Source organism: Nyctibius grandis, chromosome 9 (genome assembly GCF_013368605.1).
Source record: "Nyctibius grandis isolate bNycGra1 chromosome 9, bNycGra1.pri, whole genome shotgun sequence".
Classification (NCBI taxonomy): Eukaryota; Metazoa; Chordata; class Aves; order Nyctibiiformes; family Nyctibiidae; genus Nyctibius; species Nyctibius grandis.
The window spans coordinates 12,765,727-12,792,674 of NC_090666.1; the positions used below are offsets into that span (position 1 = coordinate 12,765,727).

The window sequence follows — 26,948 nt, forward strand, 5'->3', positions numbered from 1 at the left end:
TTCTGAATCTGAATTACAGCCAAGAAGACACCTTCACCAGCAGATGCAGAAAGAAGGAAACTCAGGCCAGGCAGTGGTGGTGAAAAACCTCCTGAAGAGCCTCCATTCACTTACCAACTCAAGGCTGTACCACTGAAGTTTGTCAAGGAAATGAAAGATATAGTGCTAACAGAAGCTGAATCTGTTGGGTCTTCTGCAATCTTTGAAGTCCTTATTTCACCATCCACTGCAATTACCAGCTGGATGAAAGATGGAAGTAACATCCGAGAGAGCCCAAAACACAAATTTATTGCTGATGGCAAAGATAGGAAGCTGCATATTATTGATGTCCAGCTGTCAGATGCTGGTGAATATACTTGTGTATTACGACTGGGGAACAAAGAGAAGACCTCTACAGCCAAGCTCATTGTTGAAGGTATTCTCTGTTTCAAGTTTATCAATAATTTAAAGGCTAGCTACTCCTCAAGCTACAAGTACTGGTACTTTGTGAATTTACAGTGGTTGGTAGATGCATCCTTTTGTTTCCATCAATCACTACACATATTGATTTAGTATGTAAGGCATTTCTGCATCACACCTTCTGTATATAAATGAGACAAATCAAAATGTTGTGTTTCCTACAGAGCTCCCAGTGCGGTTTGTGAAAACTCTGGAAGAAGAAGTCACTGTGGTTAAAGGCCAGCCACTGTACTTGACATGTGAGCTTAACAAAGAAAGAAGTGTGGTCTGGAGAAAGGATGGGAAGATCATCAAAGACAAGCCTGGGAAATTTGCTCTGGGCATTATTGGTTTGTCACATTCCCTCACGATCACTGATTCAGATGATGCTGATGCTGGCACTTACACTGTTACCGTGGAAGACACTGAGCTGTCATGCTCATCTTGTGTTAAGGTAGTAGGTAAGCAAATAAAATCATATTCTCCTTTCACTGTAGGATATTTGGACTGGTTTAAAGTTAGGAAAGCTTTTTCACATAGTATTACAATATAAATGGACAGATAAGATTTTTACAGCTATTAAAACTTGTAATACAAAGTCTGTTAGTTCTATTTCTTCTGTTTATGACCCATCTATTTGTAGTAAATGTCTGCTAAGCTGTATTTTTATGTAACTTTTTGTTATGCAGAAGTGATAAGAGACTGGTTAGTAAAACCCATAAGAGACCAGCATGTGAAACCAAAAGGAACAGCTACTTTCACCTGTGACATTGTCAAGGACACACCAAACATTAAGTGGTTTAAAGGAGATGAGGAAATCCCTGCTGAACCAACTGACAAGACAGAAATCTTGAAAGAAGGAAATAAAATTTTCCTGAAAATCAAGAATGCTGGCCCTGCTGATATTGGGGAATATTCAGTGGAAATTGAAGGTCGCAGATACCCAGCTAAACTGACCCTTGGTGGTAAGGAAGCTTTTGTTTGTATTATATTTAATCAGCTTATAGGCCAATGTTCAAAAACCTCTCACCAAACAAAAAAAAACCTGTAACCTGAATTATTATAAAGCTCTATCAAAACCTGACCTAATTATATATGTGTTCATTTGTGTGTTCTAGAACGTGAAGTTGAAATTCTGAAGCCATTAGAAGATGTTACAGTTTACGAGAAAGAAACGGCAAACTTTGATACAGAAATATCTGAGGATGATATTCCTGGTGAATGGAAGCTGAAAGGAGAAATCCTGAGACCCTCACCTGTAAGCATCCTTGAATTTTACAACACAATTTATTTAAATTTAAACACTGTGAACAGGTTCCTCTGAGTCTTCATGGTAAGATCTTTGCAGGTCTGTCATTGCTACTCAGTCCAGAATGTAGAAAGGCTAAGCATTACGGTGATTAAAAAACACTGGTTCTCTAAGTAAGAATTACATGCAATAGAAGCTAAGTTTTGAAGGGCTTCGTTTTCTCAAAGGATTACAGCACATTATTCAGACCATAATAAAAATATCCTACATACATTGCTAGAAATGATGCTGACATTTAAAAGAAGTGTGGAATGCTGAAGAAATGTACTGGTTTTTTATTATTGAGTAAAAGTGTTAACTTTCCTTGAAAAGCAATTCCAATCTTTCTAGCTGACTCTAGCAGTGTATAAAATGTTTATAGAATCCCTTTATTAAAAATACCTAGCAGTAAGGGATTGGCAGTGTATTTACCCAAGTCTGTCATCTCTCCAGACATGTGAAATCAAAGCAGAAGGAGGAAAACGCTTCCTAACCTTGCACAAAGTCAAGTTAGAGCAAGCTGGTGAAGTCCTTTACCAGGCACTTAATGCAGTTACTACAGCTATCCTGACAGTGAAAGGTATGATGCACCATGGAGTATGATATCAACTTGAACAGAGTTCACATGGAGCACAATGCAAATAATGTGTTCTGATTTGCTTCCAGAAATTGAACTGGACTTTGCTGTGCCCCTAAAAGATGTTACTGTCCCTGAGAGGCGCCAAGCAAGGTTCGAATGTGTCCTTACCAGAGAAGCCAATGTTATATGGTCTAAGGGCACTGATATACTCAAGATTGGAGAAAAATTTGACATCATTGCAGATGGAAAGAAACATATTCTTGTAATCAATGATTCTCAGTTTGATGATGAGGGAGAATACACTGCTGAAGTTGATGGCAAGAAGAGCACAGCAAGACTGTTTGTGGAAGGCCAGTATCTTCTTACGAGCAAAACAATAAAAAATGGATAAAGAATGTATCTTTTAGAACCACATTAGCCTTTTTCTGATGGTATTTATGCATCTACATTACAGGTGTGAGGCTGAAGTTCATCTCACCTCTACAGGATCAAACAGTGAAAGAAGGGGAAACAGCTCACTTTCAGTTTGAGCTTTCTCATGAAGACATGCCAGTGAAATGGTACAAAAATGACAAGAGACTCCACACAAGCAGAACAGTTTTTATTACTTCAGAAGGCAAAGTTCATAAACTAGAAATGAGAGAAGTAACACTTGATGATATCTCCGAAATAAAGGCCGTAGTCAAGGACTTGAACACACAAGCAAACCTCAAAGTCTTAGGTAATTACATAAATCACAGAATCACAGAATGGTTAGGGTTGGAAGGGACCTCTAGAGATCATCTAGTCCAACCCCCTGCCAAAGCAGGTTCCCCTAGAGCACATTGCACAGGGTCGTGTCCAGGCAGTTTTTGAATATCTCCAGAGAAGGAGACTCCACAACCTCCCTGGGCAGCCTGTTCCAGTGCTGTGTCACCCTCAAAGTAAAAAAGTTTTTCCTCATATTGAGATTGACCTTCCCATGTTTCAGTTTGTGCCCATTGCACAATGATTTAAAATATGCTGTATAATATGTGTGAAAAAAATTTATAAGTAGAAAGTGACAAAATATTGATGTTTTAGTAAATTTATATTACTGATTTACCATTTCATATCCACTATGCCTTTTGTAGAGGCCGATCCATATTTCACTGTGAAATTACAAGACTACAGTGCTGTGGAGAAAGATGATATTACTCTGGAGTGTGAACTTAGCAAAGATGTGCCAGTAAAATGGTACAAAGATGGTGAAGAACTAGTAGCTTCCAACAGAATTTCCATAAAAACAGATGGCTTGCGCCGTATCCTGAAGATCAAGAAGGCTGCAGAGAGTGATAAGGGTGTTTATGAGTGTGACTGTGGAACCGACAAGACAAGTGCTAATGTCAGCGTTGAGCGTAAGTTATCATGCCTTGGCTAAGGGAAAGTACTGAAACCTTTGTAAAATGGTGTAGGCAGACAGACACCCTCTATAGTACAACACCAAAAATTGTCCCTTTAGAAAACATGCTGTTATGATGAATAGCTGAAATATCTAGATCTACAATTATTAAGAGTATTTACAAGAGACAGTATATCTTAAGATACATAAACGACTTGTAAAGACAGTGATGATCAATTATTCTCTATGTCCATTTACAGTCAGGAAAAAAAGCAGTTAGTTTAGTTCACTGTCAGAGATATCTGGGTTAATTATAAGGAGAAATATTCTTATTAAAAATAACTAAACTTTCAGACATATTATAGAAGAGGGTTGTAGACTGCCCAAACTTGGAGCTTTTTAAAAAGAGGTTAGATAAACATTTGTCAGTGATAGTATTTGAATGCCCTAAAGAAGGGGTAGGGAGAGAGTTGAGATCCTTTGCAGTACTACATTTCTATGGTATAGAATGAGTGAGTAAACAGATGTGAACTTTTGGGGTTTTTTATTTCAGCTCGTTTAATTAAAGTGGAACGCCCATTGTATGGAGTGGAGGTATTTGTTGGTGAAAAAGCACGTTTTGAAATTGAAATTTCTGAGCCTGATGTCCATCCTACATGGAAGCTAAAGGGAGAAACCCTAACACCTTCACCTGTAAGGCTGCTTCTTTATTTTTAGACCATAATTTACACTAGAAAAAAACATATTTAATAATAATGTCTTCTGAGTGGTTTCTTAGAATATTAATATTTGGGGTGGGGCGGGTGTTTCTTTATAACCAGGACTGTGAAATCATTCAAGACGGGAAGAAGCACACTCTTGTCCTTCATAACTGCAAACTTGATATGACTGGAGAAGTGTCTTTCCAAGCTGCTAATGCTAAAAGTGCTGCTAATCTGAAAGTGAAAGGTACAGTCTGCACTTTGCCAACATTTCCACGTATATCTCAGGACATTAGAACAAATCTAGCGGGAGAAAAGTCTATATGAACCTATCACTGAACTAAAAGTGCTATTCTTTGATTTCAGAATTGCCTCTCATCTTTATCACTCCACTAAGCGATGTGAAGGTCTTTGAGAAGGATGAAGCCAAGTTTGAATGTGAGGTGTCCAGAGAACCCAAGACTTTCCGCTGGTTGAAAGGAACACAAGAGATTACTCCTGATGAAAGACTTGAAATTATTTCAGATGGAACAAAGCATGCTCTGATTATTAAATCTGTTGCGTTTGAGGATGAAGCTAAATACATGTTTGAAGCTGAGGATAAGAGAACAAGTGCCAAGCTAATTATTGAAGGTTTGTCTGCCTTTGTCTTTCTAGGAAAGATTTGCATCAGAGTCCTTGAATAGTTTGTATTGACAACATTATTATTAATGAAATGTTATGTTGTTATAGGTATCCGCCTGAAATTCATTACTCCTCTCAAAGATGTAACAAAAAAGGAGCGAGAAACTGCGGTGTTCACTGTGGAACTCTCCCATGAAAATATCCCTGTTATCTGGTTCAAGAATGACCAGCGATTACATACCAGTAAAGTGGTTTCAATGACAGATGATGGCAAATTCCATACACTCACAGTCAAAGATCTTACTATTGATGATACTTCTCAGATTAGAGTGGAAGCTATGGGCAAATCCTCAGAAGCTAAACTCACTGTTCTTGGTAAGAATACCCAAAAGAATTTACATTATGTATATTATCAGAAGAGTCTCTTTAATGAAAAATGGTGATCAGAAAGGTGATCTTGAGTTTGCTTTGGTGGATGTCTTTTGATTTGGCCTAAATCTACATTGTGATTTTTGGCAATTTTACAATTTGCTTGTCTTCTTTGCGTCTCCATTTCCCCGTTCACATAGGATAATTAAAATAGCTTTAAAATTTCATACAACTATTGCAAAATTAACTATTAGATACTTAAATGGTGCTCTGAAACTCCTAGAGCACAAAAACAATGTTGTCAGTAATATTAGTAATACGCTGAATTGTTTCTTAGATACTTGTTGTTTTGTCTTCTTGCACAGAACTGTGTAAGATTTACAAGGACTATATTTAATCCTTCTTGCATGGCATAAACAATAAATGTATTTTCTGGTAAGAAACTAATTGTCCTTTCTGAAAGACTAAAACTTCAGAGTGAAACATATCTTAACTTTTGCTTGCAGAGGGAGACCCTTACTTCACTGGGAAGCTGCAGGATTACACTGCTGTAGAGAAAGATGAAGTAATCTTACAATGTGAAATCAGCAAAGCGAATGCCCCAGTGAAATGGATGAAGGATGGCAAACCAATTACTCCATCAAAGAATGTTGTTATTAAGGCTGATGGTAAAAAGAGAATCCTTATCCTCAAGAAAGCTTTGAAGAAAGACATTGGACAATACACTTGTGACTGTGGTACTGATCAAACCTCTGCTAAACTCAATATTGAAGGTATGGTTAGTTTACTGGGCTGCTCTGTAGCAGAGATCTTTTAGAGTCTGTTAGAAATTGAGGGAATCAATCACTGTTTTTTTTCTTTTCCTTACAGACCGGGATATTGAGATTATACGTCCACTATACAGTGTGGAGGTGATTGAGACAGAGACTGCCCGTTTTGATATTGAAGTCTCTGAGGAAGGTGTCCATGGCAATTGGAAGCTAAAAGGAGAACCTCTGACTGAATCAGCTGTAAGCAAATATTTCATGATGTTTCTTATGTGTCTCTCAGCAATTTGCGGGGAGGTAGGGTGTGAGGAAGAAGGTGGCTGCAGAAACTAAGTGAATCTCTTTCTGCTTTCAATAATGGTCACTATAATAAAAATACTGTTTTTTTCATTAATAACTTTCAAAATGTAGTATAAACTTAATCCAAAATATGATATAAAATAGCTAAATAATAAATGATGTTATATAAATAATTGCATTCTGTATTACTAGTCCCTAACAATCATGTATCCAAAGTGCAAAGACCTCGTGGAACTCACTTAAACATAATGACTTTTTAAAATACAAACTTTGGATTGTCTGCATTTACCTTTGGTTTTTGAGTTATGTTTGGTTTAAATAGATGTAGATCACATTTTCAAACTCTTCCATTACTATGACAGCTAATTGGTTTAAAATGGTATAAGACTTAATCAAATATTCTTAATTCCTTGCTGGAAGGATCTGGAAAATTAAGAAACAATACAATCACGACTGGTAATAATTTGGCAACTCTTTGATGTAACAGTATCAATGTGAATAATACACAAAGATCAGAAGTCCCATGAAAATCAGTGTCTGGATAAGAGAAAAAGACCCTGCTCAAGGAAAGGTCACAGCACAAGCTTAGTAGTTTCTAGTTCCCTTAGGCTTGTGACTGGTCTACATAAGGATATATTGGCTAGTCAATCAGCACATACCATTCACCAACCCAAATGTGTTGCCTCTTGCCCATTCTTTCTAAGAGGAAGCAGACTGTATTAGGAAGAGACTTCGAAAGGAAAGGCTTATGAATTAAAGTTTATGAAGTATATTGCAGGTGGCAGTGGGCCTAAGTGTTGTGAATGGAGGAGGAGATAACAGACGCATGGTATGAGAAGTAGGGGCTCTTGTCAGGAGGAGCACAAAAAAGATACTGAAAAAATTGTTTCACTTCTGTTTTTGCAGGAATGTGAAATCAAGGAAGAAGGTAAAAAGCACTTCCTTACACTGTACAATGTACGCTTAGATCAAGCTGGTGGAGTAGATTTCCAAGCAGCAAATGCCAAATCTGGTGCTCACCTTCGAGTGAAACGTAAGTGTCTTTTAAACTGAAATTAACTAATTAAGTAAAAACAAGGTACTCATTGCCTCTTTGGAACAGGTAGACAAATTTCTGTACTGTATCGAACCCACAACAATTCTTTCCAGAACAGCAACTCAAGAATTAATTACTCAAGCTATCTTAATTTTTTAGTTAAGGAATGTTCTATATGTTTTTTAACCTTGTATATAGTTTATTCATATAGGACAAGTAAAAATAAGGAGATGGCCTTGAAGGCTGCTTCATGGTCTGGCATCATATGTTGTTATGAAATTGAAGTATTACAAGCAAAGGTTTTACTGTATTGAAGTATCATATTAACCTGAGAGAATGGGATTGCAGTGATATCTGGGGATAGGGTTAAGAGCCTGATGGACAGTGACAGACCACACAGTTGAAGACCACTTGTTTCCCACTCCAATCCTAGCCCTCGCTATTTTGGAAAACACATGCCTTATCTAGCAAGAGGTATGCAAGGCTTGGCAGGAAGACAGATGCACAGCAACTTTCCTGCTGACCTTGTTCAATTTAAAGAAACACGCTCTGCAAATAGGAAATTTTAGGTGACCAGCCCTCCCCCTAAAAACCCAGGGCGGCCTCTTCTATTTAGAGAATTTAAAGAGCAGCATTGCGATGCCTGTCTCTCTAGAGGGAAGCCAACATGGAGATTAGTACATAAGGGCAGCAGCTCTCTCTTGGGTAAAAGTGACTGAAAATGATGTCTTCTCCTTACCAAGCTCGAGTAATTGGCTTGCTGAGACCCCTCAAGGATGTAACAGTGACAGCTGGGGAATCGGCAACCTTCGATTGTGAACTCTCTTATGAGGGAATCCCAGTAGAGTGGTTCCTGCAAGGAAAGAAACTGGAGCCCAGTGATAAGGTAAAGAAACTAAATTTTATTTTTCTTCATGTTTCCTCCTCCTTCCTCTCTTTCAAGTCTCTTCCCTTTCTTTATTTCTCATTTACTCTCTGCCAGTAGAAGTACTAAGGCATAGCAATACAGCAGTGCTACTGTTCCAAATGGTAAATCCTCACTAAATCAGATATAGCACTTTTTTTCCCCCAGAAATTCCATTTTTTCTGGAACACTACAAGTATTTATTGTACAAAGGGAAACTAAGGTTCTAAAATATCAATCATTACAACAGCAATTTTGTGCCTGATTCTGTTGGAGAGTCAACCACAGGGGTACTGAATGATTTTTGCTCAGGTTAATTGTAGTTACCGTGAGAGGGTTTTGAAAAGTGCTATCAGGAAATGCTTTTTTTTTTTCCTGAATGTTGAGTTGCAGTCCAGTTCTGCATATAAGGGGATTAAGAGGATTCAGATTCCATTTCAGGCATTTGTTCTGGCTCTCGAGATAACTTTCTGGGCAGATTTGCTTGTCAAGTACTTCTCACTAGCTATTTTTAACCCTTCATCAAGTGCTGGCTCTTAACTCTGAGTTGTGAGCAGCCTGGAATGCAGTCAGTTTAGTATTTAAAGTTAGTGGTAGGGGAAATACATAAAGAAACATAAAGAAATACATTAAGAAACATAAACCAGAAATGGATCACTGGTTTTAAGACTTCTTTTTCATGTACTAGGCCTAAGGGAAACAAAGCAAATGAAAACACCAATTGGAAACCTCGGACAAAGCAAACTTTCAAAGCATTACATGACTTAGCAAAGTTTCAGAACCTGTAATAATGCTGCTAATACTACTTTGGTACAGATTTTTTTCTTTTAAATACAGTTTTTAACACATTATTTTCAGCTTTTACTAGATCTTTCTGAGCTTCACCAAATTTGCCTAAATAAAAACTATTTCATGAAAAAAATAGAATATTGAAATAGGAAAAGAAAAACCCATCATGGCAATAGGCGACCCTATGACAGTGTTTAAGGACAGAGAAACAAAATTGAAACTCAGCAGATGAGACGTAATAAATCAAGGTAATCGCTTTTCAGTCTAGGAATAAAAATGTGGAAAGCTATTGATCAGTGCAGTGGCTTGATAGTTATTAATGCCTGGCAAGAAAAATATATGTTCAATATTCTGTATGATGGAATGTTATTTTGTTCTTATCTGTCTGAGCTATCATTTCAATTACATGAAAAAAAAAATCTAGATTTTTAATCAGTTTCCATATGCAGTCAAAACTGTCATTTGACTTCAGTTGAAATTTTATAAAGAAGAAATTCAGAGTAAACCATACATTTACTTGAGGCATCACTTTCTGCCCATTTAAAATAGCCTCTTGAAACACTTTTACTACTGTCTTCAAGAATCAATCTAATTGCACAAGTGTTTCATTTCAGCTGTTTTTAATTAAAGCCATTACTTTACCTCTGTGGCTGGCATTCAGCTGTACACAACCTTTATTGAAGTGACTTTGTTTATCTTTACTGCTTATCTTGGTCAAACATATATATATTTGGCATCATCTCAATCTCTTTCAGATGAGCATTCACTAGGGCTAGTTTTCAGGGACACAATGACCACTTGGGAGGAAGGACAGCCTCTTAGTTCCTTCCCTCTGAAGCAAAAGGGACTGCCTTCTCAAAAGTAACAATCTTTTATGCTTCTTCCTTAGCAGAAGCTCACTTTTCCCCTTTATTTTTCTAAAACAGCATCTGCTACTTGATCACATACTTATCTGAAAATAAATAAATAGAATTCTTCAAGAGCTATGTTAAAATCTACTGCATGACTGAGTAGCAGCCCTCTTAATGTCTGTAATGCAGGATATATCCTTGAATCCCCGAAGTCCACTCCTAGAGAAAAGGGATGTTTATGTAGGAGTAGCTCAATTCAAATTCATGATTGCAAAGTAGTTTCAGCAATAAATCAATGTGGAAATGTTTTTTTGGGGCAGAATTTTTTTACCAAAATCTAATAATAGAAAGTCAAATTGGCATTTACAAAAGAGTGTATGAGGGGTGTGCCAAACCTCTTTATATCTCTCTAGAAGTTTTTGCTTTAGATGTAGCCAGAAGTAATACCAACTTTTCCCCATAAATTTATTTATTTTGGTATTTATTAGTACCTTTTCAAAATAAACATGTTCTCAAGTCAGCCTCATTTTGAACTTTGATAGTAGACTCAGGTTTTCTAATACAAGGACACAAATACCTTAAAACATAGGGAAACTAAAAATTACGATTTCTTGGAAGTGAAAGGACAAAGCAGAAATTATTATCAAAATCCTCAAAGCATTTGGGTCTTAAGCTATATCTAGTATATACAAAAGGAAATGATCAAAATTTCATATAAAAGTAAACAATCAAACTCCACAGGTAACAATAAATAGTAAAGGTATTTGATTACATATTTCTTAAATATTTGTTGTAGATACTTACAAAGCGGTTTTTTATGTACTTTATAAGGTCATGACACGTGCTGAAGGGAGAGTTCACACACTTATTCTTAGAGACGTCAAGTTAACAGATGCAGGAGAGGTATCACTGACAGCAAAAGATTTCAGAACTCAAGCAAATCTTTTTGTGAAAGGTAAGTCAGTCAATCATTTTAATTATACCATAGTCAGTGTTAATGGTCCATTCATGATTCACTCTGGAATAGGATGTTAATATACACCATATATCAAATTAGTAGGATCATACATACAATATTGGTCTGGTAGATAACTTTCCTGATTAAAAAAGCCACTTACTTAAAATCTTTATGCTTCAAGAAAGAGCTGAGGAAAGGGGGAAATAATAGAAATATGTCAGACATGATAGATGAATCAGTTCATTAGGATTTTCAGGGCTTCGTTGCAGACTTGAACATTCAATTGGCCTCAAGATGACCCGCAAATACTGACCTTTATGGCTCCCAATTGCTTTTTTCTGTTCTTTGGAGAATCCAAAAACCTATGAGAGCACAACTACACCTCAGTCAAGTGACATAACATTGACTGTATACCCTCTTGCACTGCTTGCAAGATGAGTATGGCTAAGAAGTCAAAAAACTGCACACACTTCTAATTAAATTAGCAATTCAAGGAAAAATAAAAAAAATCATTCCTTAAGTTCAGAGTATAACTTCAAAGTCACTGAGATCACATGGGTATAGTCCAGCTAAAGAAACTGAGTTGCAAGGCTTTGTGATAATTTGTGAGTAAAAACCCCACGGACAAGTATATCATTCAGTCTAATATTACACTAGGCTGAAAATGAGGCAATCAACTCAATTAACTGAACACGTCTGGGCATTAAAGAAAAAAAAAAACCTTCAGCAGAGACACCTAAGAGCCTTTTTGATTTTTCAGTCAAGGAAAATAAGTAAACAATACGAGACAGTTCTGTACTAGCAGAGGGCTGGCTATAATTTAGACCTTTTGTGTCAAAAATCTATCTATTTCTTTTAGAACCCCCAGTTGAATTTACTAAACCACTTGAGGACCAGACTGTTGAAGAGGAGGCCACTGCAATACTGGAATGTGAAGTTTCCAGGGAAAATGCAAAAGTTAAATGGTTTAAAAATGGAGAAGAAATTCACAAAACAAAGAAGTATGATATCATTTCTGATGGCAGAGTCAGAAAACTCATTATCCATGGCTGCACACTGGATGATGCAAAAACATACACCTGTGATGCTAAAGATTTTAAGACATCATGTTTTCTCAATGTAGAACGTGAGTCATTTACAATTTTCTACAAAATGTGAGTTATAAACCCTATGTACTAGTGTCTATGACTGGCAATAATAAAAATGTCAGCAATTTATTCTTCTTTAACGGAGACTATCCTCTACTAAAAATTTTCTTTTCTCTTACAGCTATTCGTGTTGAATTCCTGAAGCCCCTAACTGACCTTGAAGTTAAAGAAAAAGAATCTGCTCGGTTTGAATGTGAAATTTCTCGTCCAGGTGTCAAGGTCAATAATAATACTTTTTAATCTGAGTAACCTCTTCAACTAGAGCTTTTTTAAAAATTGACAACTTTATTGTGTTGTTACAAAAGAACACACAACTGAAATCTATGATAAGTACATTAATAATAATAACCATGTTGATTTGTTCTAAAACAGGTGAAGTGGTTTAAGGATGGCATTGAAATTAGAAAAGGCAAAAAGTATGACATAATTTCCAAAGGTGCAGAACGCATTCTTGTTGTCAGTAGATGTGTTTTCGATGATGAAGCTGAATATGCCTGTGAAGCAAAAACAGCTCGAACTTCAGGCCTACTTACAGTGATAGGTAAAGACAGTGCTTTAGAATCTGATCTATGAACAAAAAAAATGTTTTTGTGATGAAAGGCTTTAATCATCTTTCTAAATTCTTGTTGCAGAGGAAGAGGCTGTTTTCACAAAAAATCTTCCTGATCTTGAAGTAAATGAAAATGACACCGTAAAATTGATCTGTGAAGTTTCAAAGCCGAGTGCTGAAGTTACTTGGTTTAAAGGAGATGAGGAGGTGCCTGATGGTGGTAGATTTGAACACATTTCTGATGGCCGAAAGAGAATTCTTCTCATACGTAATGCTCGTCCTGAAGATGCTGGCAAATATACTTGCAAGCTCCCAAGCTCTAGTACAACAGGAAAACTTACTGTACATGGTAAGAGAGTTACTTTAGTGGCCTTGTTTTCTGGAAAAAAAAAAACAAAAACAAAAACATACAAAAAAACCATTAAGAATACACACAACTTGGTTTGTTCTTTCCATAAGTAAAAAATAAAATAAAATCACATATATCTACAAAAATCTTTTCTTTCAGAACTTGCAGCAGAATTTCTTACCAGACCACAAAATCTTGAGGTGCTTGAAGGAGACAAAGCTGAATTCGTCTGTTCAGTATCCAAAGAGGCAATTACAGTGCAGTGGCTGAGGGGTGACACAGTCCTGGAGCCTGGTGATAAGTATGACATCATTTCAGATGGCAAAAAGAGAACACTTGTGGTTAAAGACTCTATTCTAGGAGATGCAGGAAAGTATACTGTCATGGTTGGTGAAGCTAAAGCTACAGCACGCTTAACAGTGATTGGTAAGCTTTATTTTATCAATATGCAGGTGCATATTTTGTTGCATTCCTTATACTACATGATGTCCTATTTCTTCTATTTTCTCAATTTCAGAAAAACTCAGGATTATAACTCCCCTTAAGGACCAAGAAGTTAATGAGGGTCAAGAAATTATCTTCAACTGTGAAGTCAATAAAGAAGGTGCCAAAGAGAAGTGGTACAAAAATGGTGAGGCAATATTTGATAGTGCAAAATACATTATTGTCCAGAAGGATTTAGTTTACACTCTCAGAATCAGAGATGCACAGTTGAAAGATCAAGCAAACTATACCATCTCACTATCAAACCAAAGAGGTGAACACGTCAAAAGCTCTGCTGCCTTAACAGTATTAGGTAAATAACTTGCTCTGTATTAAAACTATTTCATCATCTTACATTCAATTTCACATCAGGACCAAAAGGATGTAAATTAATCAGTTTGTTTTTTTTGTTTTGACAGAGGAGGATCTCAGAATTGTTGAGCCCCTTGAAGACATTGAGACCATGGAAAAGAAAACTGTCACGTTCTGGTGCAAAGTCAATCGCCTTAATGCAACCCTCAAATGGACAAAGAATGGTGAAGAGATCACGTTCAACAAGCGCATTTTATACAAAATTGATAAATACAAACACTCACTCATCATTAAAAACTGTGGGTTTATAGATGAAGGTGAATACACTGTTACTGCTGGACAAGACAAATCTGTTGCAGAGCTTCTCATCACAGAAGCACCAGCAGATTTCATTGAACATCTCCAGGACCAGACCGTCACTGAATTTGATGATGCTGTCTTTACATGCCAGCTTTCCAAAGAGAAAGCCAGTGTAAGATGGTACAGAAATGGAAGAGAAATCAAAGAAGGCAAAAAGTGTGTACATTTTATTATACTTGCTAATATGCTAAACATGCTTACTTTACTTTGTTGGTTTGTCTGGAAACTAAAACACTGCTTACTTTTCTCCCCCCTAAAGATACCAGTTTGAAAAGGATGGAAATCTGCACAGATTAATCATAAAAGACTGTAGACTAGATGATGAGTGTGAATATTCCTGTGGAGTGGATGACAGGAAATCTAGGGCAAGACTTTTTGTTGAAGGTATGAGTAAAATTAAATAGGATTTATTTCTTCATTATTTAGTAATAATAGAAACAATATACAAATAACACCAAATGAATTGACATTTATTTCAGAAATCCCTGTTGAGATCATCCGACCACCACAAGATATTTATGAAGCTCCTGGTGCAGATGTCATCTTCATGGCTGAGTTGAACAAAGATGGTGTGGAGGTCAAGTGGTTGAGAAACAACATGATTATTGTCCAAGGTGACAAACATCAGATGATGAGTGAAGGAAAGGTCCACAGGCTGCAAGTGTGCGAGATAAAGCCCCGTGACCAGGGGGAATATAGATTTATTGCTAAAGATAAGGAAGCTAGAGCTAAGCTTGAATTAGCTGGTAAGTTGCTTGCTTTGTGTTTCTTTTATAAAATCTTAGATTAGTGGGTTAACTATTTAACTAAATAGATTTTTGTTCTTTCAAAGAGTTGAATTAAAATGAATACACAATCAGGCTGAGACAAGTGCAAGTCTCTTAAACTGTATGAATTACAATTCAGGCAACAAACATTTTGCATTATACCACACTGATGCAACTGTTGAGGAAAATATAGGTCACTTTTCAGTGTCTATAACCAAAGAGCATGAATTGAACTTGTAGGATACAACCTTTTCATTAGGTCACTGCAGATCTAAAACATGAAAATCATTTGGCCTACTCATTTCATTCATATAAGACATTTAATTCCTGATTTGTCTGTTTTACAGGATCAGACCAATAAAATACATTAAATTAATGCTCAAAAAGCAACTCCCTCTTCCCTGATTTTATAGGAGGACACAATACATATCAACCAGCCTGAGTTTCTTTCTCTGAAGCAATCCAATGATTTGCTTGCTTAGAATTCACACAACAGCTCCTTTTACTTTTCTGTGTTAGCCTCTTTGCTGACTACACAAATAGATCCTTTTTTTTTTTATATGTAAGTTCTTACTTGTCATGTTGAACTTCCGTAGCTGTACCTAGAATCAAGACTGGTGATCAAAACCTTGTGGTTGATGTTGGGAAGCCTTTAACTATGACTGTTCCATATGATGCCTACCCAAGAGCAGAAGCTGAATGGTTGAAAGGGGAGGAAAGTCTGCCCACAACAACTGTTGATACAACAAATGAGTGCACTACCTTCAAAATTTATGAAGCAAAGAAATCAGATAAGGGAAGGTACAAGGTTATACTTCGAAACAAACACGGCCAGGCAGAAGCATTCATCAATGTAGAGGTCATTGGTAAGTACTCCCATTATTAAAACCTTGCTTACATTTATTTAATCCAGAACAACAACAAAAAAAGCAGCAACGTCCTAAAATATTGTCATGACTTTGTTAGATGTTCCAGGCCCAGTTAGAAACTTGGAAGTCACTGAAACTTATGATGGTGAAGTTGGCCTTGCCTGGCAAGAACCAGAAAGTGATGGTGGAAGTAAAATAATAGGCTATGTTGTTGAAAGACGTGATATCAAGCGTAAGACCTGGATTTCGGTCACTGATCGTGCTGAAAATTGTGAATACACTGTTACTGGACTTCAAAAAGGAGGAGTTGAGTACCTCTTCCGTGTTAGTGCAAGGAACAGAGTGGGCACTGGTGAGCCAGTGGAAACAGAGAGACCTGTGGAAGCTAAGAGCAAATTTGGTGAGCAGAAGTTATGAAAAACTCTGTGTTTGATGATAGTGTAAGAAAAGCAGTACAAACTCTAACAATAGGTAAAAAATACATGCCTTGTTATTCCTTTTTCTCCCTAAAATAAAATGCAGAAGTTCCTGGCCCTCCTCAAAATGTAGAAGTTACTGATGTGAACAGGTTTGGAGCTACACTTACCTGGGAACCACCTGAATATGATGGAGGATCTCCAATTACTGGCTACATTATTGAACTGCGTAACAGGGCTTCCATCAAATGGGAGCCAACTATGACCACTGGAGCTGATGAACTGTCAGCTGTCCTGACTGATGTTGTGGAAAATGAAGAATATTTCTTCAGAGTAAGAGCTCAAAACATGGTTGGAGTTGGCAAACCAAGTCCTGCTACACGTGCAGTAAAAATTATGGACCCAGTCGGTAAGTATGCAAGCACTGATAGTGATTGTATTATGAGACAGGGATATTTTGGCTGTTTATATATTATGCGTGCAGGAAAGTTCAATTGAGAAACATGTGTGGTGCAAAAACCATGTACAGTTAGATTTTTTCCTACTTTTGTCCTTCATACATATCAGAAGTACCTTGCTACCATTTGGTTCAGTAAGAACTCCAAATATTTTTGCTCCAAAATTAGGATCCAACCTCAATTTAAAGAACTGGTTTGGAAAAATTTATGCAAAGACTTTTAAAAGAGTACTTTAAGGTACAGACAGCTGATATGCAGAACTATATTCTTTTATCAGTTGCAAAAATGTATTTCTCTCAAATTCTTTTCAGAGAGACCAAGTCCTCCCATTAACCTTGATCATTCAGATCAAACTAAGTCATCAGTGCAGCTCACATGGGAACCTCCTCTCAAAGATGGAGGAAGTCCAGTCTTAGGCTATATTGTTGAAAGGCAAGAAGAAGGAACAGACAAGTGGATTCGCTGTAACCCAAAACTAGTACCTGCTCTTACTTTTAAGGTAAGATGTTCTGTTCATCAACAAAGTACTCAAAATGCATAGATCATCCTTAATATGAGTTACTAAATGATTATTTGTGCTTTTTAGGTAACTGGATTGAAACCAGGATCCAGTTATTACTACAGAGTCTCAGCAGAAAATGCAGCTGGTGTGTCTGACCCAGCGGAGGCTATTGGGCCATTAACTGCAGATGATACTTTTGGTAAACCATATGCTATTTATTAAATCTAATTAATCAGATAAGACACACAAAGTGCATCTTGTGGGTATATTTTTCACCAGATAAATGTGATGCCAACTAGTATAAAGAGCCTTAGACCTTTGAGATTCTGAGCTATTTCTCCTTCATTACAATTTCTGCGGATAATTAGCTGTACTATTAGGTAGAGACCTGTTAGGTTGCCTGAAGAGCAAGGCATGACCTATTGTCTCCTGACCTAGCTTTGTGGAAGGTGGGAGGTAACAGAAGGAGAGAAAGGCAGAGAAGATTAAAAAAAAAAAAAATCTAAATAATACAAAGTTTTTATATTAAAGGGTAAATTAGATCTCCTTGATAATGCTAAGCTGCCTTATCATCTCATGTATTTCTAAAAAACGTTTAGCCAGGAAAAGTAGGGAGTGATAAGCCACAGCTAGGCCTAGACAGCTCCAACCTCCAGGCTGAGATACAATCAGAATCAGGCTCTCAGCACTGCTATCATTAGCCATATTCAGAACATCTGAAAATATTTCATCAAAACCTTTTTCTACTTTTTCCAGTTGGACCTACAATGGACCTAAGTGCATTTAAAGATGGGCTGGAAGTTATTGTTCCAGAGCCAATCAAGATCCGTGTTCCAATCACTGGCTATCCTGTGCCAGCCTCCACGTGGTCTTTTGGTGACCAAGTCTTAGAAGAGGGTGATCGTGTAACAATGAAGACCACTGCCTCCTTTGCAGAACTTGTAATTACTCCAAGTGAACGTCCAGACAAGGGAATTTATTCTTTAACATTAGAAAACCCTGTGTCATCTGTTTCAGGAGAAATTAATGTTAATGTCATTGGTAAGCGGACATGTATATATTCTAGCAATAACACTCCATATTTGTCTTGCTAAAATCTAATTAGGTTAATAATGTGAAATCACACAACTTTCAGTAAACCGAGTATATTAAAATATAACTGAAAACTAGAAATCCATCCTCAAAAAAAACTCTTTTCTGGTTTTCAATATTCAACTTTGCTGTTTAAGGAAGAATGACTAAGAAGAGTAAGTCTTGTAGCAGATAGATTACATAGAGATCATCTGTCAAACTCTGCTTACAAAATAATTAATACAATTTCTGTGACTTCTAGCTCATCCAAGTGCACCAAGAGAACTTAAAGTTTTAGACATAATCAAGAACACAGTACAGCTGTCATGGGAACCTCCAGAAGATGATGGTGGAAGTCCAGTTACTGGCTATATAATTGAAAAACGTGAAGTAAGCCGGAAAACATGGAACAAAGTAAGTTCATTCTTTCACATTTCAGTTTCTATTTGCTATATTGTTTCCACATGTGCTACTGAATTTTGTGTATTATTTTGGTAATTGGAAATAAATTTTAGAAACACATGGGAGCCTTCTTTCTCTTTAGGTTATGGATCACCTTGTTGACCAAGAGTTCACTGTACCTGACCTCATCCAAGGAAAAGAATACTTATTTAGAGTTTCTGCATGCAATAAATGTGGCCCGGGAGAACCTGCATATATTGATGAACCTGTAAATATGTCAGCACCAGCAAGTGAGTCAACTGTTTCACACTGCTGCTGATTTTCTGTTTCTGAAATCTTGCTGATTTTCTTCAAAATAAGACGTAAAGAAATATCTTCCTTAGACTGGTTTTTAAGACCCCATATGTTTTTAATTTTTAATAGCGGTGCCTGATCCACCAGAGAATGTTAAATGGAGAAATCCAACATCAAAAGGAATCTTCCTAACATGGGAGCCTCCCAAATACGATGGTGGTGCCCGCATTAAGGGTTATCTGGTAGAAAAATCCCAACGTGGCACAGACAAGTGGGAGATATGTGGGGAGCCTGTTATTGAAACAAAGTAAGTAAATTAACATCAGAAGGTATATCCTTTCAACTAACTGAGCCATCCTCACCACTTTAAATACCTGGATTTTTTTTTTAACAAACAGAATGGAAGTAACAAAACTCAAGGAAGGAGAGTGGTATGCATATCGGGTTAAGGCTTTGAACAGAATAGGAGCTAGCAAGCCAAGTAAGCCAACAGATGATATTCAGGCCATTGATGCAAAAGGTAATTACTTCAAATACTGAATTAGAATAGCTGCTTTATTGTTACAAGTCTCTGAAATACTGTTTCTATAACAATGTTTTATTCTCTCCTAAATCAGAGGCTCCAGAAATTTTCTTAGATGTGAAGCTTCTTGCTGGACTCACTGTGAAAGCTGGGACTAAAATTGAGCTGCCAGCTAAAGTAACTGGAAAGCCTGAGCCCCAGATTACTTGGACCAAGGCTGACAAAATTTTGAGACCTGATGACAGAATCACCATTGAAACCAAACCTAATCATTCCACAGTCACTATTACAAACAGCAAGAGGAGTGACAGTGGAACCTATATTATAGAAGCCGTAAATTCCAGTGGACGTGCTACTGCTGTTGTTGAAGTTAATGTTCTTGGTATGCATGTATTTTATGTTGTTTATAAAAATCATTATTAACATAATGAGGTATGCAAGCGGAAGATTAACATTCACATCTTGTCCTCTACAGATAAACCTGGTCCACCAGCTGCATTTGATGTATCAGAAATCACAAATGAATCCTGCCTTCTGACATGGAATCCTCCACGAGATGATGGGGGTTCTAAAATTACCAACTATGTCCTTGAGAAAAGAGCTACAGACAGTGAAATATGGCACAAGTTGTCATCAACTATTAAGGATACAAAATTCAGAGCCACCAATTTAACTCCTCATAAAGAATATGTGTTCCGAGTCAGTGCCGAGAACATGTATGGTATTGGGGAGCCAGCACAGTGTAACCCCATCATTGCAAAATATTCATTTGGTTAGTTAATTAAATTAATGTCAAATTTTTACAATGTTTTAACAGGGAAAAAAAAACATATATGTAATGATTTTATGATTTGGTTGTTTTTTTTTTTAATTTATTAATTTATACAGATCCACCAGGCCCTCCAACAGGTCTCAAGCCTACAGAGGTCACTAAAGATTCAGTGACCTTAACATGGAATGAACCAGATGAAGATGGTGGTAGTCCCATAACTGGCTACTGGGTTGAAAGATATGATCCTGAGCAAGATAAATGGATAAAATGCAATAAAATGCCAGTGAAAGATACAACATTCAAGTAAGACTATAGTCAGTTTAGTCTGAAATAAGTTACAGAGACACAAAAATGTAACTGTAGCCTTTTAAACAAATTTTACATTGCTCTTACTCTTTTTTCCTTGCTTCTATAAGTTTAGATCCAATTAACATCTGGTGGCATACATTTTTGATAATTAGTTTTAAAGCAGAATATCTTTACAGAAGAGTGAATCACCTCTTTTTTTTTTTAATGTTATGCTTAATAATTTCTGTGCTATGTGATTATTCATAAGACATTCTAAAATAGCAGACACAGTGATCTCAAGTATCAATCTCTCAAAAGGCTGGGTTTTTTTTCTCCTGATACTCATATTAACCAACAACCATGGAACATGCAAAAATGCAAGATGGCTCTGAAAACATTGTTTTCTGTGTCATGGTGCACCATTTTACTGCTGACAATATACCTGTTTTGAATGTTCACAATTTCATAAAACATCATTAACAGTAATTTGTGTAAATTTCAGATTTCAGATTTCACTAAATTTCAGATTTTCCAAGCAAACTGTAGTATGAAGAGTAGCAAGAATAATGTTTTAGGCATGAGTTAATGTATAGATTTAGTTTAATCAAACTTAATTTTTCTTTCTAGAGTTAAAGGTCTTACAAATAAGAAGAAATACAAGTTCCGTGTCTTGGCAGAGAATCTTGCAGGACCTGGAAAACCAAGCAAGGAAACAGAGCCAATCTTAGTGAAAGATCCAATTGGTATAAAAAACACATTTTTAATAGTTTAATTTAAGAACAACAAAAAATTCTTTGTTTTCAATCACGTAATTAATATTGGACTCCTGTCTAGATCCACCATGGCCTCCTGGAAAGCCAACTGTGAAAGATGTTGGCAAGACATCATTATTCCTGAACTGGACAAAGCCAGAACATGATGGAGGGGCAAAGATCGAATCTTATGTCATTGAACTATTAAAGACCGGAACAGATGAGTGGGTGAGAGTGGCTGAAGGAGTTCCCACAACTGAACACTTTCTCAAAGGGCTTATGGAGAAACAAGAATATTCATTCCGTGTAAGAGCTGTGAACAAGGCTGGCGAGAGCGAGCCCAGTGAACCCAGTGATCCTGTGTTGTGCAAGGAAAGGCTCTGTGAGTATTGTTTCAGAACGTGCTGCTACTGCTAATACACTGTCTCTGTAGGTACCAAGTGAACTCCTGTAAGGCTTATGAAATATTAGAATCTGCCCTGCTTCAGCTAAGAAAATAGAAAGTTTTAATAGTTTTGGTGTATTCCTTGTCTTCCAAGATCTTTGATGGGAAATACACTAACCTGTTTTACCTTCTTTTTCTATTTTACAGATCCTCCTTCACCACCTCGGTGGCTTGAGGTTATTAATATTACTAAAAATACAGCAGATCTTAAATGGACAGTACCAGAAAAAGATGGAGGTTCTCCAATTACCAACTACATTGTTGAAAAGAGAGATGTAAGGCGAAAAGGCTGGCAGACAGTTGATACAACAGTGAAAGATACCAAGTACACAGTGAGCCCACTGACTGAAGGCTCGTTGTATGTGTTCCGTGTGGCTGCTGAAAATGCCATTGGACAGAGTGACTATTGTGAAATTGAAGATTCAGTGCTTGCTAAAGATACTTTCAGTAAGTTTCAGATTTGCTTACTGAGTGATCAGCAGAAACAGCTCACATGTAATGGATTCCTATTCTTCTAATGTGTTTATTTTTTTCTTTAGCAACCCCTGGGCCTCCATATGCTCTTACAGTAGTTGAAGTGAGAAAAGGTCATGTTGATTTGAAATGGGAACCACCTAAGAATGATGGCGGCAGACCGATTCAAAGGTAAAGTCATCTTAAGTTTGTGTAGTGTTTTCTGTAGATGAAGATCTTTTAATGAATGAAGACATTTCTCTCAAAGTGTTTAAATTTTAAATGGACACACTTTACATGAAAAAGAGGTGGATAGATGTAAAACAGAAGCCATGTGAGCAAAGCAGTTAAGGGTTTGATTTTTAAATGAGGAAATTAGGCAAATAAAAATAACTTAATGTGCATGAACAATGAATGTGTGTCAACATCCTCAAAACAGCATCTAATCAAATCAGATTAAATTGAGCTGTATATAAAATTTATATATGTATCCACTTAGACCCATCTACCAAGTAGTATTGTTACATTTTCCTTCTGCCTTAGTTTCTCATTCAAACTCTATACACTCAGCTAAGATGAATCATAGAATTGTTTTGGTTGGAAAGGAACTTTAAGATCATTGAGTCCAACCATTAACGTAACGCTACCAAGTCCACCACTAAACCATGTCCCTAAGCACCCCATCTACTCATCTTTTAAATACCTCCAGGGATAGTGACTCCACCACTTCCCTGGGCAGCCTGTTCCACTGCTTGATAACCCTTGAAGCCTCATGTCTTTTCTGTTCATTCTTTTCTTTATTATACTTTTCAAACAGATTGTTTTACTCTTCTGGGTTGCTTCTAACTTGTCCTTTTCTTTGGTTTCTAAAGTATCTATCCTCTGAAATTCACCTCGAATGCCAGTTAGATTTTTCCTCTTTATATTTTCACTCTTCTTCTACTTCCCAATCATATCCCAATAACAGTAAGCATATCTTAAACAAACTGACAACTACAGAGATCTGCCTGAAGCAACACAAGTCAGTTAATTCGCATTACTTTCCCATAGCCTATCATAGGCAGAATTTTGACAGCTGAGTAACTCACAGATAATATCTACAAATATTCTCAGTGGACTAACTGCTGAGATCCAAACTAGCAAAGATACAAGTATAGCTTGGAGGTTCATTTGCCTCTGCAGGTCTATAAAACCTGAGAACAGAGCAGAAGTTCAGGAACTGGCTTTCAGAATTAGGTCTGTTAGTAACGTCAGCCCCATTACGTCCAAGACCTACCAGGACTACCAGGACTGAGTGGCTGATGTGTGAAGAAAGTTCATTGAAGCTGTCACTTATGACTCTCTCTACTTTTCCATTGTCCAAACTATTCTAATCTCTCTTTATCTATTTTATTGAGCAAGAAGTCTGAAGTGTTCATATTTCAAGTGCCTGATAGTATTTTCCCCAATTTATTCAGATATGTTATTGAAAAGAAAGAAAAACTAGCCACTCGCTGGGTAAAAGCTGGCAAGACAGCTGGTCCAGATTGCAATTTCAGAGTGACTGATGTCATTGAAGGTACAGATGTACAGTTCCAGGTTCGTGCAGAAAATGAAGCTGGCTGTGGTCATCCCAGTGAACCAACCGACCTCATTCATATTGAAGATCCAACTAGTAAGTAGCAGTATAATATACAATGTATGGATTATGGAAGCAGCGTATTTTGTGAAAAGATATTCTGGAAGAAAAATGACACAATTCTTTTCCATTTCTGCAGGCCCTCCTTCACCTCCTCAGGATTTACATGTCACAGATGCAGGTCGAAAGCACATTTGCATTGCATGGAAACCACCTGAGAAGAATGGTGGAAGTCCTATTATAGGGTATAATGTTGAGATGTGCGAAGCAGGAACAGAAAAATGGATGCGAATCAATTCTCGTCCAATAAAAGATCTAAAATGTAAAGTGGAGGAAGGTGTTGTTCCAGACAAGGAATATGTGCTGAGAGTCAGAGCTGTCAATGCTGTTGGAGCTAGTGAGCCATCAGACATCTCAGAAAAAGTTGTTGCCAAGGACCCAGACTGTAAGAATAGATTCTTTTTTTTTTTAGATCTGCATAATTGAAAAAAAGAACGGTGTTTGGCAACTTTCTAGTAACATTATACTTACTTTTACAGGTAATCCAACCATTGATCTGAAAACTCGTGACATTGTTGTTGTTAAAGGACAGAAATTAAGTATCCCTATACCCTTCAGAGCTGTTCCATCCCCAACTATAACATGGCACAAAGATGGCAAAGAGCTGAAAGCTGGTGACAGAACAACAATGAAGAGTGACTACACCTCTGCATTGCTCGAAGTCATAAACAGTGTCCATGCTGATGCTGGTGTTTATACTATCACATTGGAGAACAAGCTGGCATCAACAACTGGCTCAGTCAACGTCAAAGTCATAGGTAACTAGGCTTCTTCCATTCTGAGAAAGATATTTATCCTCACTTGAGCCCTGCATCTGACAGAAGAAAGGACTAGAAAAATCCCTTTTCTGCCATGTGGAGGAATCACTTCAACTCAGACACATGTAGATTGCCATAAAGGCATTAATGTTACAAAATCCCACCAAAAAAACACTTTACCCCAAGTTAGTCTAACTAATCAGTGGGTGCTCAAAGCCCAATTATTATGAATAGTCATCATATAAATATAAAAAAGCCTATAAGAATTCTGAATATTTTTCACCTTTAGGAACATAAATTCATATATATGCTGCATAGCCAACATTTGCTTTCTGCAAAGAAATGCAATATAATTTCCTATTTGTAGGAATACAGTTTCCCATCTATTTAGTTAACTAGCTCTCTATTATTCTTATTTAAAACAGGTCCACCTGGACAGTGTAAAGACATCAAGGCAAGTGAAGTAACTAAGAATTCTTGCAAAGTATCCTGGGAACCGCCAGACTTTGATGGTGGTACTCCTATTCTGCATTATGTTCTGGAACGCAGAGAAGCTGGTCGTAGAACATATATCCCAGTCATGTCTGGTGAAAATAAGCTTTCATGGCAAGTCAAAGATCTTATCCCAAACAGTGAATATTACTTTCGTGTTAAAGCTGTCAATAAAATTGGAGGAGGTGAATATCTTGAACTAAGAAACCCAATCATTGCAGAAGACCCAAAACGTAAGTTTTTTTACTGCTAAATAATCTAGCAAATTGAATTTTAACTAAAATCTTCATACTTTCTTTTCTCACATGATGCCTCTTTTGCTACTCTTCCACAGAGCCTCCAGATCCTCCTGTTGACCTTGAGGTCCATAATCCAACATCAAAATCAGTAACACTTACATGGAAACCACCCCTGTTTGATGGTGGAAGCAAGATTATGGGCTATATAATAGAAAAGCTCGTTAAGGGCAAGGAGAGATGGGAGAGATGCAATGACTATCTGGTACCTCTATTAACTTATCCAGTTAAAGGTCTTGAGGAAGGAAAGGAATATCAGTTTCGTGTTCGTGCTGAGAATGCTGCTGGCATCAGTGAGCCTTCTCGGATTACTCCTTTTGTGAAAGCTGTGGATCCTATTGGTATGAATTGCTCATTTGATTGTTTGTAGTAATTGCCATACATCCTCAAGCGTATTGAAAGATTCTATTCTCCATTTATCATTCTGTGTTATTATAGAGGCTCCAAAAGTCTTCCTTGCTGCAAACCTACAGTCTGGCCTTGAGGTGAAGAAAGGTGATGAGATCATACTTGAGGCACATATTTCAGGGTCACCTTATCCATCTATCACTTGGCTGAGGAATGATGAAGTCATCAGACCAGAGGAAATCAAAAAGAGAGTAACAACATATAGAAGGAAGAAGAAGGGTGAAGCTGAAGAAGAGGAACCTTTCCAGCTTTCACTGCCAGAACGTACAAGTGTTGACAACCATAAAGAAGGAGAGTCTTTACTATCAATTCGTGACTCCATCAGAGCTGACCATGGCACATTTACAATTAAAGTGGAAAATGATCATGGTGTTGCAAAAGCCTCATGTGAAGTCAATGTGTTAGGTATGTGATGAATGTCCTCAAAAACATCTAGTTGTTCAGAGTATTAGGTAAGTAGTGCACAAGATGAGTACTCGTCATTTTTCTTGCTTTATTAACAGATACTCCTGGGCCTCCAGTCAACTTTGTATTTGAAGACGTGAGGAAAAACTCTGTCATTTGCAAGTGGGAGCCTCCCCTTGATGATGGTGGAAGTGAAATCCTAAACTACGTACTGGAAAAGAAAGACAATACAAAAGCTGAAATGGGCTGGGTCACTGTTAGTTCAACACTCAGGCATTGCAAATTCCATGTAATAAAACTGATTGAAGGAAAAGAATATCTATTCCGTGTATTTGCTGAAAATAGAGTTGGATCAGGGCCACCATGTGTTTCAAAACCAATGACAGCGAAAGATCCTTTCTGTAAGTTTTAATTTTGAAATACAACCTTTTCAGAAAACCAGTGTAAAACTGCATAGACTCTTAGAACACCCAACTTTACCTATGTGAATGTTTCCCAGAAGAAACTCAAGCAATGTAATTATTATTTATTGCACATTTTAAACCATTGAAATAAAGGGAAATATTGAAAACATTCTAATTTCAATAGTAAATAAATAAGAATGACAATCACTGTCATAAAACTTTACACTTAACTTCTGAATAGTGACATCCTCTGTGTTCAATAGACTAATATTCTTACAAAAAGAGAGAACCACTGCAAGTTTGATTACTGACTGCAGTTAGGAATCAG

At 37.0% G+C, this 26,948-nt stretch overlaps 1 protein-coding gene across 1 annotated transcript in view; it reads left to right on the top strand.

Annotated features, from left to right (window-relative positions):
- LOC137667504 (titin-like) overlaps positions 1-26,948 on the top strand; it is a 245,020-nt gene that overhangs the window by 143,876 nt on the left and 74,196 nt on the right. Inside the window, 50 exon segments of the mRNA XM_068408322.1 lie at positions 20-415; positions 624-899; positions 1,128-1,403; positions 1,557-1,696; positions 2,180-2,306; positions 2,393-2,656; positions 2,761-3,027; positions 3,419-3,682; positions 4,220-4,359; positions 4,488-4,614; positions 4,734-5,000; positions 5,100-5,366; positions 5,867-6,133; positions 6,231-6,370; positions 7,334-7,460; positions 8,207-8,349; positions 10,839-10,962; positions 11,825-12,091; positions 12,235-12,332; positions 12,486-12,654; positions 12,746-13,012; positions 13,172-13,438; positions 13,530-13,808; positions 13,915-14,323; positions 14,427-14,551; positions 14,647-14,913; positions 15,531-15,800; positions 15,901-16,203; positions 16,326-16,628; positions 16,989-17,176; positions 17,264-17,378; positions 17,936-18,220; positions 18,513-18,664; positions 18,795-18,942; positions 19,076-19,253; positions 19,345-19,466; positions 19,564-19,851; positions 19,945-20,241; positions 20,358-20,544; positions 21,157-21,272; positions 21,364-21,663; positions 21,874-22,173; positions 22,266-22,371; positions 23,637-23,833; positions 23,937-24,242; positions 24,337-24,615; positions 25,041-25,340; positions 25,442-25,744; positions 25,842-26,216; positions 26,315-26,617. Coding sequence (XP_068264423.1) covers positions 20-415; positions 624-899; positions 1,128-1,403; positions 1,557-1,696; positions 2,180-2,306; positions 2,393-2,656; positions 2,761-3,027; positions 3,419-3,682; positions 4,220-4,359; positions 4,488-4,614; positions 4,734-5,000; positions 5,100-5,366; positions 5,867-6,133; positions 6,231-6,370; positions 7,334-7,460; positions 8,207-8,349; positions 10,839-10,962; positions 11,825-12,091; positions 12,235-12,332; positions 12,486-12,654; positions 12,746-13,012; positions 13,172-13,438; positions 13,530-13,808; positions 13,915-14,323; positions 14,427-14,551; positions 14,647-14,913; positions 15,531-15,800; positions 15,901-16,203; positions 16,326-16,628; positions 16,989-17,176; positions 17,264-17,378; positions 17,936-18,220; positions 18,513-18,664; positions 18,795-18,942; positions 19,076-19,253; positions 19,345-19,466; positions 19,564-19,851; positions 19,945-20,241; positions 20,358-20,544; positions 21,157-21,272; positions 21,364-21,663; positions 21,874-22,173; positions 22,266-22,371; positions 23,637-23,833; positions 23,937-24,242; positions 24,337-24,615; positions 25,041-25,340; positions 25,442-25,744; positions 25,842-26,216; positions 26,315-26,617 — 11,481 coding nt within the window.